The 19,632-nt window shown below is 36.9% G+C and overlaps 1 protein-coding gene and 3 pseudogenes across 2 annotated transcripts; all 4 read right to left on the reverse strand.

Moving 5' to 3' along the window:
• Positions 1-1,489: 1,489 nt before the first annotated feature.
• On the reverse strand, positions 1,490-3,288 carry LOC117192609. Of its 2 annotated transcripts, XM_033397328.1 has the most exons (5): positions 3,219-3,288; positions 2,962-3,160; positions 2,724-2,904; positions 2,412-2,670; positions 1,490-2,356 (listed from the first exon to the last, which is right to left on the reverse strand). In XM_033397328.1, coding segments are annotated over exons 2-5 (804 nt in total). In that variant the 5' UTR covers positions 2,964-3,160; positions 3,219-3,288; the 3' UTR covers positions 1,490-1,994. The 2 variants fall into 2 exon arrangements, with proteins under 2 accessions (XP_033253219.1, XP_033253218.1); XM_033397327.1 differs by having other exon boundaries at positions 2,962-3,256.
• A 2,182-nt stretch (positions 3,289-5,470) lies between these two features.
• LOC117192610 lies at positions 5,471-7,177 on the reverse strand (annotated as a pseudogene).
• Positions 7,178-9,965: 2,788 nt separating this feature from the next.
• LOC117193235 lies at positions 9,966-11,614 on the reverse strand (annotated as a pseudogene).
• A 2,823-nt stretch (positions 11,615-14,437) lies between these two features.
• Positions 14,438-16,200, reverse strand: LOC117193234 (annotated as a pseudogene).
• Between the last annotated feature and the right edge of the window lie 3,432 nt (positions 16,201-19,632).

Consider the following 19,632-nt stretch of genomic DNA (forward strand, 5'->3'; position numbering starts at 1 on the left):
TTCCGACGAATATTACTAGCTATATAAAACATTTAGCCAGGCCCACATAATTTTATACGCTTTATCAATCAATTTTTTACTTAACTGGCTTATTCTTAATACTTGCTTTTATTGGATTTTGCGTAAAAAGAGGTTTTAGCGAAATAAGTCAAACAAAAAACAAGTAGCGAAATAGGTCTATCAAAACAAACGAAAAAGGAAATTGCTCAATTTTGATATCCCTTGAATAATGCTGACTAACTAAATCTCTCAGCAATGCCCACATTGCTCCTGCCCACATTCATCCTGTTGATGAATAAATTTTCTACAAGATTGGATAGTTTTTAATCCTTGCTTTTATTGTATTTATTGTAAAAAAAGGTTAAAACGAAAAAGTTCACCAAAAAAAAGAGTCGCTATATTGCGTGTAAGCCGTAGTATAGGCCTTTGTACACACTATTTTGTTAATTTTATATGAAAGTATAAATATTGATATGAAGATAAAACGTGGGATGACAAACATATTAACAATTCTAGAACATCCATTTCCCCAGGGTATCCAAAATGTTGCATGAGTCTGGCCCATACAAATTGAATGTTGGGACACTGTTGAGCTGAAAAAGGACATTGTGGCGAGGAAAAATCCCAAAAAAATCCCACCAAACTTAAGCGCCAAATAGAAATTGGTTTTTGGTTTTCTCGTATCTTTAAAATTGTGGATGCCACAGATTTTCGTCCTTTGTGGGGGCGGAAGTGGGCGGGGCGAAGTTTTGAAATATTTTTGTAGCAGTGACATATCACAGAAGTCTGGATACAAAACATCGTTGCTCTAGCTCTTATAGTCTTTGAGCACTAGGCGCTGAAGGGGACGGACAGACGGACAGACGGACGGACGGACAGACAGACATGGCTCAATCGACTCGGCTATTGATGCTGATCAAGAATATATATACTTTATGGGGTCGGAAACGATTCCTTCTGGACGTTACACACATCCACTTTTACCACAAATCTAATATACCCCAATACTCATTTTGAGTATCGGGTATAAAAATGAAATCCGCGCCAGCTGGCTTGCTCAGAAATATACCGAAATACACTTCACAGTTTCAAAAAATACCAATAATATACCAAACTCCATCATACTCCTCGTTTTCTATATTCGGTTCAATATTACCAGCTAGCTGGGACCCCCTTCCTTTGAAAAATAATTGTATCCGATTGATGAATCTACTCTCAACAAGATTGGTTAATTCTAAGGACACCTTTTATTTTATTGCTTATAAAATTAAAATTTGTACATTGCTGCATTGGACAAGAGGGTGACTCCAAAGCGCGTCTTGAAAAATACTGGAAAATTCTACAAAAAGCATACAAATTTGCAAGGTGTGTGAGCTAGACATGGTGTTTAAAATAAATTATAGAATTAAATATATTTAAAAATAGTAAAATCGTGACATATAGAGGCTCATATTTATGTTAATGCGCTTAAATTATATATGTGCAACTATATATATATGAACTTTATTTCATTTTGCAAGCCTAACTAGCAATACTATAAAAGCAGCTTATTTAAGAATTGTATAGTTCATAGTCATTAATGCATAATTTTCCCATTCATATGCTCATCAATAATTGTATTCGTGAGCCTCTGACCCGGAAACCGTTGAACGAAAGACCCAGAAACGATATTGGGATTAAAAAACAGTACACTCCACAATTTTGACAAGAAAATTCAATTCAAAAGGTTCCCGCCAAAACCAACTGCGTGTCTGTTGAGTATCAAAATATTTGCCAAAGCAGACAAATTGTTTATTTTATCGTTTGGCCAATCGACGTTTCACATCTCTCAAAAATGCCCATGGTTCCCCATTATGCGCCTAGTTTACATTAATTATAATAATCTTAAATGTTTGAAAAAGTGGACAGATCTTTCTTTCCTGGTCAAACATTAGGTCTTGAGGGACACTTTCAATATTTTCTTTAGCAAACCATAATTAAAATAGTGGAACTAGTTAGTCGGTTGTTTCGATTTTGAGAACAAATTTCTCCATTATAGCATTAAGACGCTTGCGCTCCTTGAGCTGTTGCTGCATTAGGTCTGAGATCTGTGTGCCTAGAGCCAAAAGCGCGTCCGTATTGGCTTCTGTGCGCTGGGCGTTCAAGCGAGTTTGTCTATTCATGTCCCGCAGCTCCTTTGCAATGTCCATTAGCATCGGCACCGTGCTCTTGTGTTCAATTTCTAATTCATTTACATCATTTTGAACCAGCTTGCGCTTTTTGGCAGATGGAGTTTGCGAAGTGCTAGTGCGCTCCAATTTCACGCCCATATGTCTGTCATTGATCCGGCTGGAGCAGTCATCTTCTTCCTCATCATCTTTACATAAAAAAAAATAGTATACATTTTTTGCGGCTTGATATTTTTGTCTTACCGTCATCTGTGGCTGTGACCTCGTCGTGGTCGGTCTTGACGTCCTGCAGTTGCAAACGGTTGGAAATTTCAGGACGTGCCTTTGGACGAGATTCGACTACTCTGTCGGGCTTATCATACAAGTCACAGATCACGGCCACTGCATCCTCTAGAGCAGGGAGTGTATCCTGATACAGCGAGCCTTTGCCGCAGGCATTTGAATCTTCCAGCCTGTTATTGTTAATCTTTTTACGAATGCAGCTTTTCCAGTCTTTCCATACCTATCAAGAGCCAAGTGAGATGACGGAACATAGCGCAATTGCTCGGCACTTACTCTTTTCCACTCACAAACTTCTTTGACAGGCGGACCCACGCTATTTAACACCTTTGAAAGCCGCTTCCAGGCGGCTTCAGCTGCCAGCTTATCACCCTTGAGGTAGTTTTTGGCTCTCATTGGGTGTCTCTCCATAAATGCGATGAATATGGCATCTTGCTGCGCAGTTCTGTGTTTGCCCCTGTATACAATGAGGTGGTAAGTATAAATTTTTACGAACATTTTCAACATTATTTACATGTTCCGTGGTTTTTTGTTTGACTGATTGGTCAGTTTGGCCTTTGGATTCGTTGTCACAAATCTGTTTTTGTATCTATTAGCAGGAGTTGGACCCACTTTTACGCCCACTATCTCCACCACGCCAAGCAGCACAGCCTGCAGCGCACGGGGAGAGGACAATCCGGCGTTCACTTCAGCAGTAGCAGGGACTTGAATCTCTCCAGATTTACATAAATCGGATCTATTAATTTATTTATTTACGAAATATTTATTTACCTTATCAGTGTTACCGTGAACTTATCGATCAAATATACGGTCGGACTCTTAGAAATATACCAAAATACACCGTCTCATTTTAAAAATATACCGTAAATATACTGACGAATTCAAGTTCTATTTTATATATTCCTCGTTTTTGATATTCCGTCGAATATTACCAGCTATATAGAACATTTAGCCGTGCCCACATAATTTTAGCTCATTGATGAATACATTTTCTACACAATTGGTTAGTTTTTAGTCCTTGCTTTTATTGTATTTTGACTAAAACAAGGTTTAAACAAAATAGTTCAACAAAAAAAACAGTCGCAATGTTGCTAGTATTTGAAGACATGATACGTGTATAGGCCTTTGTGCACCCTATTTCGTTAATTTTATATGTAGATCATCCGCAATTTATTAAGACCTTTTCTCAAATTGATATGTTTTTGACTTATTCATGTGTATTATTAGTATCTTGTATATATTTATCTCGATCCTGATACCTACTGAGCCTTGGAAGACAAACATATTCACAAATCTATAACATCCAATTTCCCCCAGGTTATGTGTGCATGGAATTAGCAACATGTATGTGTATGGAATGAGACTCATTATTGCAAAAGCGAAACTGCGGCGAATCGGGTGTTGCCTATATTTCAAGCTATATAGATGCCCACTTAGCTTTATCCCATAGATAAATACATTTTTTACAAGATTGCTTCTTTTAATTACCTTAATGTATTTTATTTTGACTAAAATACAGTTTTCAAGGAAATGGTGCCGCAACAGTGTGTATGGAATAGAACTCATTGTTGCTAAAGCGAACTGTGGCGACTGTACGCTTTATCAATCAATTTTTTACTTAACGGGCTTATTCTTAATACTTGCTTTTATTGGATTTTGCGTAAAAAGAGGTTTTAGCGAAATAAGTCAAACAAAAAACAAGTAGCGAAATAGGTCTATCAAAACAAACGAAAAAGGAAATTGCTCAATTTTGATATCCCTTGAATAATGCTGTCTAACTAAATCTCTCAGCAATGCCCACATAGTTTTATCCTGTTGATGAATAAATTTTCTACAAGATTGGATAGTTTTTAATCCTTGCTTTTATTGTATTTATTGTAAAAAAAGGTTAAAACGAAAAAGTTCACCAAAAAAAAGAGTCGCTATATTGCGTGTAAGCCGTAGTATAGGCCTTTGTACACACTATTTTGTTAATTTTATATGAAAGTATAAATATTGATATGAAGATAAAACGTGGGATGACAAACATATTAACAATTCTAGAACATCCATTTCCCCAGGGTATCCAAAATGTTGCATGAGTCTGGCCCATACAAATTGAATGTTGGGACACTGTTGAGCTGAAAAAGGACATTGTGGCGAGGAAAAATCCCAAAAAAATCCCACCAAACTTAAGCGCCAAATAGAAATTGGTTTTTGGTTTTCTCGTATCTTTAAAATTGTGGATGCCACAGATTTTCGTCCTTTGTGGGGGCGGAAGTGGGCGGGGCGAAGTTTTGAAATATTTTTGTAGCAGTGACATATCACAGAAGTCTGGATACAAAACATCGTTGCTCTAGCTCTTATAGTCTTTGAGCACTAGGCGCTGAAGGGGACGGACAGACGGACAGACGGACGGACGGACAGACGGACGGACGGACAGACAGACATGGCTCAATCGACTCGGCTATTGATGCTGATCAAGAATATATATACTTTATGGGGTCGGAAACGATTCCTTCTGGACGTTACACACATCCACTTTTACCACAAATCTAATATACCCCAATACTCATTTTGAGTATCGGGTATAAAAATGAAATCCGCGCCAGCTGGCTTGCTCAGAAATATACCGAAATACACTTCACAGTTTCAAAAAATACCAATAATATACCAAACTCCATCATACTCCTCGTTTTCTATATTCGGTTCAATATTACTAGCTAGCTGGGACCCCCTTCCTTGGAAAAATAATTGTATCCGATTGATGAATCTACTCTCAACAAGATTGGTTAATTCTAAGGACACCTTTTATTTTATTGCTTATAAAATTAAAATTTGTACATTGGACAAGAGGGTGACTCCAAAGCGCGTCTTGAAAAATACTGGAAAATTCTACAAAAGCATACAAATTTGCAAGGTGTGTGAGCTAGACATGGTGTTTAAAATAAATTATAGAATTAAATATATTTAAAAATAGTAAAATCGTGACATATAGAGGCTCATATTTATGTTAATGCGCTTAAATTATATATGTGCAACTATATATATATGAACTTTATTTCATTTTGCAAGCCTAACTAGCAATACTATAAAAGCAGCTTATTTAAGAATTGTATAGTTCATAGTCATTAATGCATAATTTTCCCATTCATATGCTCATCAATAATTGTATTCGTGAGCCTCTGACCCGGAAACCGTTGAACGAAAGACCCAGAAACGATATTGGGATTAAAAAACAGTACACTACACAATTTTGACAAGAAAATTCAATTCAAAAGGTTCCCGCCAAAACCAACTGCCCATGGTTCCCCATTATGCGCCTAGTTTACATTAATTATAATAATCTTAAATGTTTGAAAAAGTGGACAGATCTTTCTTTCCTGGTTAAACATTAGGTCTTGAGGGACACTTTCAATATTTTCTTTAGCAAACCATAATTAAAATAGTGGAACTAGTTAGTCGGTTGTTTCGATTTTGAGAACAAATTTCTCCATTATAGCATTAAGACGCTTGCGCTCCTTGAGCTGTTGCTGCATTAGGTCTGAGATCTGTGTGCCTAGAGCCAAAAGCGCGTCCGTATTGGCTTCTGTGCGCTGGGCGTTCAAGCGAGTTTGTCTATTCATGTCCCGCAGCTCCTTTGCAATGTCCATTAGCATCGGCACCGTGCTCTCGTGTTCAATTTCTAATTCATTTACATCTTTTTGAACCAGCTTGCGCTTTTTGGCAGATGGAGCTTGCGAAGTGCTAGTGCACTCCAATTTCACGCCCATATGTCTGTCATTGATCCGGAGCAGTCATCTTCTTCCTCATCATCTTTATATAAAAAAAAATAGTACATACATTTTTTGCGGCTTGATATTTTTGTCTTACCGTCATCTGTGGCTGTGACCTCGTCGTGGTCGGTCTTGATGTCCTGCAGTTGCAAACGGTTGGAAATTTCAGGACGTGCCTTTGGACGAGATTCGACTACTCTGTCGGGCTTATCATACAAGTCACAGATCACGGCCACTGCATCCTCTAGAGCAGGGAGTGTATCCTGATACAGCGAGCCTTTGCCGCCGGCATTTGAATCTTCCAGCCTGTTATTGTTAATCTTTTTACGAATGCAGCTTTTCCAGTCTTTCCATACCTATCAAGAGCCAAGTGAGATGACGGAACATAGCGCAATTGCTCGGCACTTACTCTTTTCCACTCACAAACTTCTTTGACAGGCGGACCCACGCTATTTAACTCCTTTGAAAGCCGCTTCCAGGCGGCTTCAGCTGCCAGCTTATCACCCTTGAGGTAGTTTTTGGCTATCATTGGGTGTCTCTCCATAAATGCGATGAATATGGCATCTTGCTGCGCAGTTCTGTGTTTGCCCCTGTATACAATGAGGTGGTAAGTATAAATTTTTACGAACATTTTCAACATTATTTACATGTTCCGTGGTTTTTTGTTTGACTGATTGGTCAGTTTGGCGTTTGGATTCGTTGTCACAAATCTGTGTTTTTGTATCTATTAGCAGGAGTTGGACCCACTTTTACGCCCACTATCTCCACCACGCCAAGCAGCACAGCCTGCAGCGCACGGGGAGAGGACAATCCGGCGTTCACTTCAGCAGTAGCAGGGACTTGAATCTCTCCAGATTTACATAAATCGGATCTATTAATTTATTTATTTACGAAATATTTATTTACCTTATCAGTGTTACCGTGAACTTATCGATCAAATATACGGTCGGACTCTTAGAAATATACCAAAATACACCGTCTCATTTTAAAAATATACCGTAAATATACTGACGAATTCAAGTTCTATTTTATATATTCCTCGTAATATTCGAATATTACCAGCTATATAGAACATTTAGCCGTGCCCACATAATTTTAGCTCATTGATGAATACATTTTCTACACAATTGGTTAGTTTTTAGTCCTTGCTTTTATTGTATTTTGACTAAAACAAGGTTTAAACAAAATAGTTCAACAAAAAAAACAGTCGCAATGTTGCTAGTATTTGAAGACATGATACGTGTATAGGCCTTTGTGCACCCTATTTCGTTAATTTTATATGTAGATCAACCGCAATTTATTAAGACCTTTTCTCAAATTGATATGTTTTTGACTTATTCATGTGTATTATTAGTATCTTGTATATATTTATCTCGATCCTGATACCTACTGAGCCTTGGAAGACAAACATATTCACAAATCTATAACATCCAATTTCCCCAGGTTATGTGTGCATGGAATTAGCAACATGTTTGTGTATGGAATGAGACTCATTATTGCAAAAGCGAAACTGCGGCGAATCGGGTGTTGCCTATATTTCAAGCTATATAGATGCCCACTTAGCTTTATCCCATAGATAAATACATTTTTTACAAGATTGCTTCTTTTAATTACCTTAATGTATTTTATTATGACTAAAATACAGTTTTCAAGGAAATGGTGCCGCAACAGTGTGTATGGAATAGGACTCATTGTTGCTAAAGCGAACTGTGGCGAACTCAAAATCGATTAAAAAAACGACCAGTTCTTTGTTCCGTTGAATAATACTATCTATACAGAACATTTAGCCATGCCCACTCAATTTTGTACGATTGATGAATCAATTCTATACATGATTGGCCTATTCGAAATACTTGCTTTTATTGGATTTCTATATAGCATTGAAAATTAAATTAATAGATTGATGAAATTGACAAAAATACCATGGGAGCGCGGCGAAAACCAGTATTTCTACAGTATGACCCTCAGAAGAGCACCGAAATATACCGCCTCATTTTAAAAATATACCGTAAATATACTGACGAATTCAAGTTCTATTTTACATATTCCTCGTTTTTGATATTCCGACGAATATTACTAGCTATATAGAACATTGAGCCATGCCCACATAGTTTTATACGCTTTATCAATCAATTTTTTACTTAACTGGCTTATTCTTAATACTTGCTTTTATTGGATTTTGCGTAAAAAAAGGTTTTAGCGAAATACGTCAAACAAAAAACAATTAGCGAAATGAAAAGGAAATTGCTCAATTTTGATATTCCCTTGAATAATGCTGACTAACTAAATCTCTCAGCAATGCCCACATAGTTTTTTCCTGTTGATGAATAAATTTTCTACAAGATTGGATAGTTTTTAATCCTTGCTTTTATTGTATTTATTGTAAAAAAAGGTTAAAACGAAAAAGTTCACAAAAAAAAAGAGTCGCTATATTGCGTGTAAGCCGTAGTATAGGCCTTTGTACACACTATTTTGTTAATTTTATATGAAAGTATAAATATTGATATGAAGATAAAACGTAACTAATAAAGACCTTTTCTCAAATTTACATTTTTATAGACATATTCATGTATATGATGAGTGTTTTGTATATATATCTCGATCCTGATACCTATTCTTGTAGGGACCAAGAAGACAATAAGCTTTAAAATATCGTTGAAATATTGAAAATAATATTAAATAATATTGAATAATAATAAAATATATTGAAAATAAATTGTTTTTGCCTGGGATGCCAAACATATTAACAATTCTAGAACATCCATTTCCCCAGGGTATCCAAAATGTTGCATGAGTCTGGCCCATACAAATTGAATGTTGGAACATTGTTGAGCTGAAAAAGGACATTGTGGCGAGGAAAAATCCCATCAGAGGAAATCCCAAAAAAATCCCACCAAACTTAAGCGCCAAATAGAAATTGGTTTTTGGTTTTCTCGTATCTTTAAAATTGTGGATGCCACAGATTTTCGTCCTTTGTGGGGGCGGAAGTGGGCGGGGCGAAGTTTTGAAATATTTTTGTAGCAGTGACATATCACAGAAGTCTGGATACAAAACATCGTTGCTCTAGCTCTTATAGTCTTTGAGCACTAGGCGCTGAAGGGGACGGACAGACGGACAGACGGACGGACGGACAGACAGACATGGCTCAATCGACTCGGCTATTGATGCTGATCAAGAATATATATACTTTATGGGGTCGGAAACGATTCCTTCTGGACGTTACACACATCCACTTTTACCACAAATCTAATATACCCCAATACTCATTTTGAGTATCGGGTATAAAAATGAAATCCGCGCCAGCTGGCTTGCTCAGAAATATACCGAAATACACTTCACAGTTTCAAAAAATACCAATAATATACCAAACTCCATCATACTCCTCGTTTTCTATATTCGGTTCAATATTACTAGCTAGCTGGGACCCCCTTCCTTGGACAAATAATTGTATTGATGAATCTACTCTCAACAAGATTGGTTAATTCTAAGGACACCTTTTATTTTATTGCTTATAAAATTAAAATTTGTACATTGCTGCATTGGACAAGAGGGTGACTCCAAAGCGCGTCTTGAAAAATACTGGAAAATACTACAAAAAGCATACAAATTTGCAAGGTGTGTGAGCTAGACATGGTGTTTAAAATAAATTATAGAATTAAATATATTTAAAAATAGTAAAATCGGGACATATAGAGGCTCATATTTATGTTAATGCGCTTAAATTATATATGTGCAACTATATATATATATGAACTTTATTTCATTTTGCAAGCCTAACTAGCAATACTATAAAAGCAGCTTATTTAAGAATTGTATAGTTCATAGTCATTAATGCATAATTTTCCCATTCATATGCTCATCAATAATTGTATTCGTGAGCCTCTGACCCGGAAACCGTTGAACGAAAGACCCAGAAACGATATTGGGATTAAAAAACAGTACACTACACAATTTTGACAAGAAAATTCAATTCAAAAGGTTCCCGCCAAAACCAACTGCCCATGGTTCCCCATTATGCGCCTAGTTTACATTAATTATAATAATCTTAAATGTTTGAAAAAGTGGACAGATCTTTCTTTCCTGGTCAAACATTAGGTCTTGAGGGACACTTTCAATATTTTCTTTAGCAAACCATAATTAAAATAGTGGAACTAGTTAGTCGGTTGTTTCGATTTTGAGAACAAATTTCTCCATTATAGCATTAAGACGCTTGCGCTCCTTGAGCTGTTGCTGCATTAGGTCTGAGATCTGTGTGCCTAGAGCCAAAAGCGCGTCCGTATTGGCTTCTGTGCGCTGGGCGTTCAAGCGAGTTTGTCTATTCATGTCCCGCAGCTCCTTTGCAATGTCCATTAGCATCGGCACCGTGCTCTCGTGTTCAATTTCTAATTCATTTACATCTTTTTGAACCAGCTTGCGCTTTTTGGCAGATGGAGCTTGCGAAGTGCTAGTGCACTCCAATTTCACGCCCATATGTCTGTCGTTGATCCGGAGCAGTCATCTTCTTCCTCATCATCTTTATATAAAAAAAAATAGTACATACATTTTTTGCGGCTTGATATTTTTGTCTTACCGTCATCTGTGGCTGTGACCTCGTCGTGGTCGGTCTTGATGTCCTGCAGTTGCAAACGGTTGGAAATTTCAGGACGTGCCTTTGGACGAGATTCGACTACTCTGTCGGGCTTATCATACAAGTCACAGATCACGGCCACTGCATCCTCTAGAGCAGGGAGTGTATCCTGATACAGCGAGCCTTTGCCGCAGGCATTTGAATCTTCCAGCCTGTTATTGTTAATCTTTTTACGAATGCAGCTTTTCCAGTCTTTCCATACCTATCAAGAGCCAAGTGAGATGACGGAACATAGCGCAATTGCTCGGCACTTACTCTTTTCCACTCACAAACTTCTTTGACAGGCGGACCCACGCTATTTAACTCCTTTGAAAGCCGCTTCCAGGCGGCTTCAGCTGCCAGCTTATCACCCTTGAGGTAGTTTTTGGCTATCATTGGGTGTCTCTCCATAAATGCGATGAATATGGCATCTTGCTGCGCAGTTCTGTGTTTGCCCCTGTATACAATGAGGTGGTAAGTATAAATTTTTACGAACATTTTCAACATTATTTACATGTTCCGTGGTTTTTTGTTTGACTGATTGGTCAGTTTGGCCTTTGGATTCGTTGTCACAAATCTGTGTTTTTGTATCTATTAGCAGGAGTTGGACCCACTTTTACGCCCACTATCTCCACCACGCCAAGCAGCACAGCCTGCAGCGCACGGGGAGAGGACAATCCGGCGTTCACTTCAGCAGTAGCAGGGACTTGAATCTCTCCAGATTTACATAAATCGGATCTATTAATTTATTTATTTACGAAATATTTATTTACCTTATCAGTGTTACCGTGAACTTATCGATCAAATATACGGTCGGACTCTTAGAAATATACCAAAATACACCGTCTCATTTTAAAAATATACCGTAAATATACTGACGAATTCAAGTTCTATTTTATATATTCCTCGTTTTTGATATTCCGTCGAATATTACCAGCTATATAGAACATTTAGCCGTGCCCACATAATTTTAGCTCATTGATGAATACATTTTCTACACAATTGGTTAGTTTTTAGTCCTTGCTTTTATTGTATTTTGACTAAAACAAGGTTTAAACAAAATAGTTCAACAAAAAAAACAGTCGCAATGTTGCTAGTATTTGAAGACATGATACGTGTATAGGCCTTTGTGCACCCTATTTCGTTAATTTTATATGTAGATCAACCGCAATTTATTAAGACCTTTTCTCAAATTGATATGTTTTTGACTTATTCATGTGTATTATTAGTATCTTGTATATATTTATCTCGATCCTGATACCTACTGAGCCTTGGAAGACAAACATATTCACAAATCTATAACATCCAATTTCCCCCAGGTTATGTGTGCATGGAATTAGCAACATGTTTGTGTATGGAATGAGACTCATTATTGCAAAAGCGAAACTGCGGCGAATCGGGTGTTGCCTATATTTCAAGCTATATAGATGCCCACTTAGCTTTATCCCATAGATAAATACATTTTTTACAAGATTGCTTCTTTTAATTACCTTAATGTATTTTATTATGACTAAAATACAGTTTTCAAGGAAATGGTGCCGCAACAGTGTGTATGGAATAGGACTCATTGTTGCTAAAGCGAACTGTGGCGAACTCAAAATCGATTCAAAAAACGACCAGTTCTTTGTTCCGTTGAATAATACTATCTATACAGAACATTTAGCCATGCCCACTCAGTTTTGTACGATTGATGAATCAATTCTATACATGATTGGCCTATTCGAAATACTTGCTTTTCTTGGATTTCTATATAGCATTGAAAATTAAATTAATAGATTGATGAAATTGACAAAAATACCATGGGAGCGCGGCGAAAACCAGTATTTCTACAGTATGACCCTCAGAAGAGCACCGAAATATACCGCCTCATTTTTAAAATATACCGTAAATATACTGACGAATTCAAGTTCTATTTTACATATTCCTCGTTTTTGATATTCCGACGAATATTACTAGCTATATAGAACATTGAGCCATGCCCACATAGTTTTATACGCTTTATCAATCAATTTTTTACTTAACTGGCTTATTCTTAATACTTGCTTTTATTGGATTTTGCGTAAAAAGAGGTTTTAGCGAAATAAGTCAAACAAAAAACAAGTAGCGAAATAGGTCTATCAAAACAAACGAAAAAGGAAATTGCTCAATTTTGATATCCCTTGAATAATGCTGACTAACTAAATCTCTCAGCAATGCCCACATTGCTCCTGCCCACATTCATCCTGTTGATGAATAAATTTTCTACAAGATTGGATAGTTTTTAATCCTTGCTTTTATTGTATTTATTGTAAAAAAAGGTTAAAACGAAAAAGTTCACCAAAAAAAAGAGTCGCTATATTGCGTGTAAGCCGTAGTATAGGCCTTTGTACACACTATTTTGTTAATTTTATATGAAAGTATAAATATTGATATGAAGATAAAACGTAACTAATAAAGACCTTTTCTCAAATTTACATTTTTTTAGACATATTCATGTATATGATGAGTGTTTTGTATATATATCTCGATCCTGATACCTATTCTTGTAGGGACCAAGAAGACAATAAGCTTTAAAATATCGTTGAAATATTGAAAATAATATTAAATAATATTGAATAATATTAAAATATATTGAAAATAAATTGTTTTTGCCTGGGATGACAAACATATTCACAATTCTAGAACATCCATTTCCCCAGGGTATCCAAAATGTTGCATGAGTCTGGCCCATACAAATTGAATGTTGGGACACTGTTGAGCTGAAAAAGGACATTGTGGCGAGGAAAAATCCCATCAGAGGAAATCCCAAAAAAATCCCACCAAACTTAAGCGCCAAATAGAAATTGGTTTTTGGTTTTCTCGTATCTTTAAAATTGTGGATGCCACAGATTTTCGTCCTTTGTGGGGGCGGAAGTGGGCGGGGCGAAGTTTTGAAATATTTTTGTAGCAGTGACATATCACAGAAGTCTGGATACAAAACATCGTTGCTCTAGCTCTTATAGTCTTTGAGCACTAGGCGCTGAAGGGGACGGACAGACGGACGGACGGACAGACAGAGCTCAATCGACTCGGCTATTGATGCTGATCAAGAATATATATACTTTATGGGGTCGGAAACGATTCCTTCTGGACGTTACACACATCCACTTTTACCACAAATCTAATATACCCCAATACTCATTTTGAGTATCGGGTATAAAAATGAAATCCGCGCCAGCTGGCTTGCTCAGAAATATACCGAAATACACTTCACAGTTTCAAAAAATACCAATAATATACCAAACTCCATCATACTCCTCGTTTTCTATATTCGGTTCAATATTACTAGCTAGCTGGGACCCCCTTCCTTGGAAAAATAATTGTATCCGATTGATGAATCTACTCTCAACAAGATTGGTTAATTCTAAGGACACCTTTTATTTTATTGCTTATAAAATTAAAATTTGTACATTGGACAAGAGGGTGACTCCAAAGCGCGTCTTGAAAAATACTGGAAAATACTACAAAAAGCATACAAATTTGCAAGGTGTGTGAGCTAGACATGGTGTTTAAAATAAATTATAGAATTAAATATATTTAAAAATAGTAAAATCGTGACATATAGAGGCTCATATTTATGTTAATGCGCTTAAATTATATATGTGCAACTATATATATATGAACTTTATTTCATTTTGCAAGCCTAACTAGCAATACTATAAAAGCAGCTTATTTAAGAATTGTATAGTTCATAGTCATTAATGCATAATTTTCCCATTCATATGCTCATCAATAATTGTATTCGTGAGCCTCTGACCCGGAAACCGTTGAACGAAAGACCCAGAAACGATATTGGGATTAAAAAACAGTACACTACACAATTTTGACAAGAAAATTCAATTCAAAAGGTTCCCGCCAAAACCAACTGCGTGTCTGTTGAGTATCAAAATATTTGCCAAAGCAGACAAATTGTTTATTTTATCGTTTGGCCAATCGTCGTTTCACATCTCTCAAAAATGCCCATGGTTCCCCATTATGCGCCTAGTTTACATTAATTATAATAATCTTAAATGTTTGAAAAAGTGGACAGATCTTTCTTTCCTGGTCAAACATTAGGTCTTGAGGGACACTTTCAATATTTTCTTTAGCAAACCATAATTAAAATAGTGGAACTAGTTAGTCGGTTGTTTCGATTTTGAGAACAAATTTCTCCATTATAGCATTAAGACGCTTGCGCTCCTTGAGCTGTTGCTGCATTAGGTCTGAGATCTGTGTGCCTAGAGCCAAAAGCGCGTCCGTATTGGCTTCTGTGCGCTGGGCGTTCAAGCGAGTTTGTCTATTCATGTCCCGCAGCTCCTTTGCAATGTCCATTAGCATCGGCACCGTGCTCTCGTGTTCAATTTCTAATTCATTTACATCATTTTAAACCAGCTTGCGCTTTTTGGCAGATGGAGTTTGCGAAGTGATAGTGCGCTCCAATTTCACGCCCATATGTCTGTCATTGATCCGGCTGGAGCAGTCATCTTCTTCCTCATCATCTTTACATAAAAAAAAATAGTATACATTTTTTGCGGCTTGATATTTTTGTCTTACCGTCATCTGTGGCTGTGACCTCGTCGTGGTCGGTCTTGATGTCCTGCAGTTGCAAACGGTTGGAAATTTCAGGACGTGCCTTTGGACGAGATTCGACTACTCTGTCGGGCTTATCATACAAGTCACAGATCACGGCCACTGCATCCTCTAGAGCAGGGAGTGTATCCTGATGCAGCGAGCCTTTGCCGCAGGCATTTGAATCTTCCAGCCTGTTATTGTTAATCTTTTTACGAATGCAGCTTTTCCAGTCTTTCCATACCTATCAAGAGCCAAGTGAGATGACGGAACATAGCGCAATTGCTCGGCACTTACTCTTTTCCACTCACAAACTTCTTTGACAGGCGGACCCACGCTATTTAACTCCTTTGAAAGCCGCTTCCAGGCGGCTTCAGCTGCCAGCTTATCACCCTTGAGGTAGTTTTTGGCTATCATTGGGTGTCTCTCCATAAATGCGATGAATATGGCATCTTGCTGCGCAGTTCTGTGTTTGCCCCTGTATACAATGAGGTGGTAAGTATAAATTTTTACGAACATTTTCAACATTATTTACATGTTCCGTGGTTTTTTGTTTGACTGATTGGTCAGTTTGGCCTTTGGATTCGTTGTCACAAATCTGTGTTTTTGTATCTATTAGCAGGAGTTGGACCCACTTTTACGCCCACTATCTCCACCACGCCAAGCAGCACAGCCTGCAGCGCACGGGGAGAGGACAATCCGGCGTTCACTTCGGCAGTAGCAGGGACTTGAATCTCTCCAGATTTACATAAATCGGATCTATTAATTTATTTATTTACGAAATATTTATTTACCTTATCAGTGTTACCGTGAACTTATCGATCAAATATACGGTCGGACTCTTAGAAATATACCAAAATACACCGTCTCATTTTAAAAATATACCGTAAATATACTGACGAATTCAAGTTCTATTTTATATATTCCTCGTTTTTGATATTCCGTCGAATATTACCAGCTATATAGAACATTTAGGCGTGCCCACATAATTTTAGCTCATTGATGAATACATTTTCTACACAACTGGTTAGTTTTTAGTCCTTGCTTTTATTGTATTTTGACTAAAACAAGGTTTAAACAAAATAGTTCAACAAAAAAAACAGTCGCAATGTTGCTAGTATTTGAAGACATGATACGTGTATAGGCCTTTGTGCACCCTGTTTCGTTAATTTTATATGTAGATCAACCGCAATTTATTAGGACCTTTTCTCAAATTGATATGTTTTTGACTTATTCATGTGTATTATTAGTATCTTGTATATATTTATCTCGATCCTGATACCTACTGAGCCTTGGAAGACAAACATATTCACAAATCTATAACATCCAATTTCCCCCAGGTTATGAGTGCATGGAATTAGCAACATGTTTGTGTATGGAATGAGACTCATTATTGCAAAAGCGAAACTGCGGCGAATCGGGTATTGCCTATATTTCAAGCTATATAGATGCCCACTTAGCTTTATCCCATAGATAAATACATTTTTTACAAGATTGCTTCTTTTAATTACCTTAATGTATTTTATTTTGACTAAAATACGGTTTTCAAGGAAATATTGCCGCAACAGTGTCTATGGAATAGGACTAATTGTTGCTAAAGCGAACTGTGGCGAACTCAAAATCGATTCAAAAAACGACCAGTTCTTTGTTCCGTTGAATAATACTATCTATATAGAACATTTAGCCATGCCCACTCAATTTTGTACGATTGATGAATCAATTCTATACATGATTGGCCTATTCGAAATACTTGCTTTTATTGGATTTCTATATAGCATTGAAAATTAAATTAATAGATTGATTAAATTGACAAAAATACCATGGGAGCGCGGCGAAAACCAGTATTTCTACAGTATGTCCCTCAGAAGAGCACCGAAATATACCGCCTCATTTTAAAAATATACCGTAAATATACTGACGAATTCAAGTTCTATTTTACATATTCCTCGTTTTTGATATTCCGACGAATATTACTAGCTATATAGAACATTGAGCCATGCCCACGTAGTTTTATACGCTTTATCAATCAATTTTTTACTTAACTGGCTTATTCTTAATACTTGCTTTTATTGGATTTTGCGTAAAAAAAGGTTTTAGCGAAATACGTCAAACAAAAAACAATTAGCGAAATGAAAAGGAAATTGCTCAATTTTGATATTCCCTTGAATAATGCTGACTAACTAAATCTCTCAGCAATGCCCACATAGTTTTATCCTGTTGATGAATAAATTTTCTACAAGATTGGATAGTTTTTAATCCTTGCTTTTATTGTATTTATTGTAAAAAAAGGTTAAAACGAAAAAGTTCACAAAAAAAAAGAGTCGCTATATTGCGTGTAAGCCGTAGTATAGGCCTTTGTACACACTATTTTGTTAATTTTATATGAAAGTATAAATATTGATATGAAGATAAAACGTAACTAATAAAGACCTTTTCTCAAATTTACATTTTTATAGACATATTCATGTATATGATGAGTGTTTTGTATATATATCTCGATCCTGATACCTATTCTTGTAGGGACCAAGAAGACAATAAGCTTTAAAATATCGTTGAAATATTGAAAATAATATTAAATAATATTGAATAATAATAAAATATATTGAAAATAAATTGTTTTTGCCTGGGATGCCAAACATATTAACAATTCTAGAACATCCATTTCCCCAGGGTATCCAAAATGTTGCATGAGTCTGGCCCATACAAATTGAATGTTGGAACATTGTTGAGCTGAAAAAGGACATTGTGGCGAGGAAAAATCCCATCAGAGGAAATCCCAAAAAAATCCCACCAAACTTAAGCGCCAAATAGAAATTGGTTTTTGGTTTTCTCGTATCTTTAAAATTGTGGATGCCACAGATTTTCGTCCTTTGTGGGGGCGGAAGTGGGCGGGGCGAAGTTTTGAAATATTTTTGTAGCAGTGACATATCACAGAAGTCTGGATACAAAACATCGTTGCTCTAGCTCTTATAGTCTTTGATGCTGATCAAGAATATATATACTTTATGGGGTCGGAAACGATTCCTTCTGGACGTTACACACATCCACTTTTACCACAAATCTAATATACCCCAATACTCATTCGAAGCAAACTAGAGCAAGACAAAAGGTGCTGATGACGATGAGAGGAATCCGAAGGCTACATCCTACTACACTCCTTACACCCAGTAAAAAAATGATGAATACATGAACAGAGAGGTTGAACTTTATTTTTATACCCGATACTCAAAATGAGTATTGGGGTATATTAGATTTGTAGTAAAAGTGGATGTGTGTAACGTCTAGAAGGAATCGTTTCCGACCCCATAAAGTATATATATTCTTGATCAGCATCAATAGCCTAGTGCTCAAAGACTATAAGAGCTAGAGCAACGATGTTTTGGATCCAGACTTCTGTGATATGTCACTGCTACAAAAATATTTCAAAACTTCGCCCCGCCCACTTCGGCCACCACAAAGAACGAAAATCTGTGGCATCCACAATTTCGACGATACGAGAAAACTAAAAACGCAGAATCGTAGAAGATGACTATATCTTTAAGACTGCGGAATCTGAATTGGATCGTATTATTATTATAGCCAGCATCAAGAAAACAATTTCATTTTTTCTCGCCCTGTCTCTCTCTAAACACACGTAGCATAGGCGGCTTTGCTTAGAGTAAAACATTAGCGCCTAGATCTCAGAGACTACAAAAGCTAGTGCAACCAAATTTGGTATCCACACTCCTAATATATCGGACCGAGACGAGTTTGTTTCAAAATTTCGCCACACCCCCTTCCGCCCCGCAAAGGACGAAAATCTGGGGATATTCAAAAATCTCAGAGACTATTAAGGCTAGAGTAACCAAATTTGGTATCCGCACTTCTGTTAGATCTCACTATAAAACGTATATCTCAGAATTTCGCCCCACCCTTTTCCGCCCCCACAAAGGACGAAAATCTGTTGCATCCACAATATTGCACATCCGAGAAAACTAAAAACGCAGAATCAGTAAAAGTGGATGTGTGTAACGTTCAGAAGTAATCGTTTCCGACCCCATAAAGTATATATATTCTTGATCAGCATCAATAGCCGAGTCGATTGAGCCCTGTCTGTCTGTCCGTCTGTCCGTCCGTCCGTCCGTCCGTCCGTCCGTCCGTCCGTCCGTCCCCTTCAGCGCCTAGTGCTCAAAGACTATAAGAGCTAGAGCAACGATGTTTTGGATCCAGACTTCTGTGATATGTCACTGCTACAAAAATATTTCAACACTTCGCCCCG

The sequence above is a fragment of the Drosophila miranda genome, assembly GCF_003369915.1.
Source record: "Drosophila miranda strain MSH22 chromosome Y unlocalized genomic scaffold, D.miranda_PacBio2.1 Contig_Y2_pilon, whole genome shotgun sequence".
NCBI classification, from domain to species: domain Eukaryota; kingdom Metazoa; phylum Arthropoda; class Insecta; order Diptera; family Drosophilidae; genus Drosophila; species Drosophila miranda.

Bases quoted from the DNA above. Each gene is read 5' to 3' on its own strand.
- LOC117192609 (XM_033397328.1), bottom strand. The intron at 2,671-2,723 runs GTAAGTGCCGAG...GGCTCTTGATAG, and splicing joins AAGTTTGTGAGTGGAAAAGA to GTATGGAAAGACTGGAAAAG. The intron at 2,357-2,411 runs GTAAGACAAAAA...TTTTATGTAAAG, and splicing joins GGTCACAGCCACAGATGACG to ATGATGAGGAAGAAGATGAC.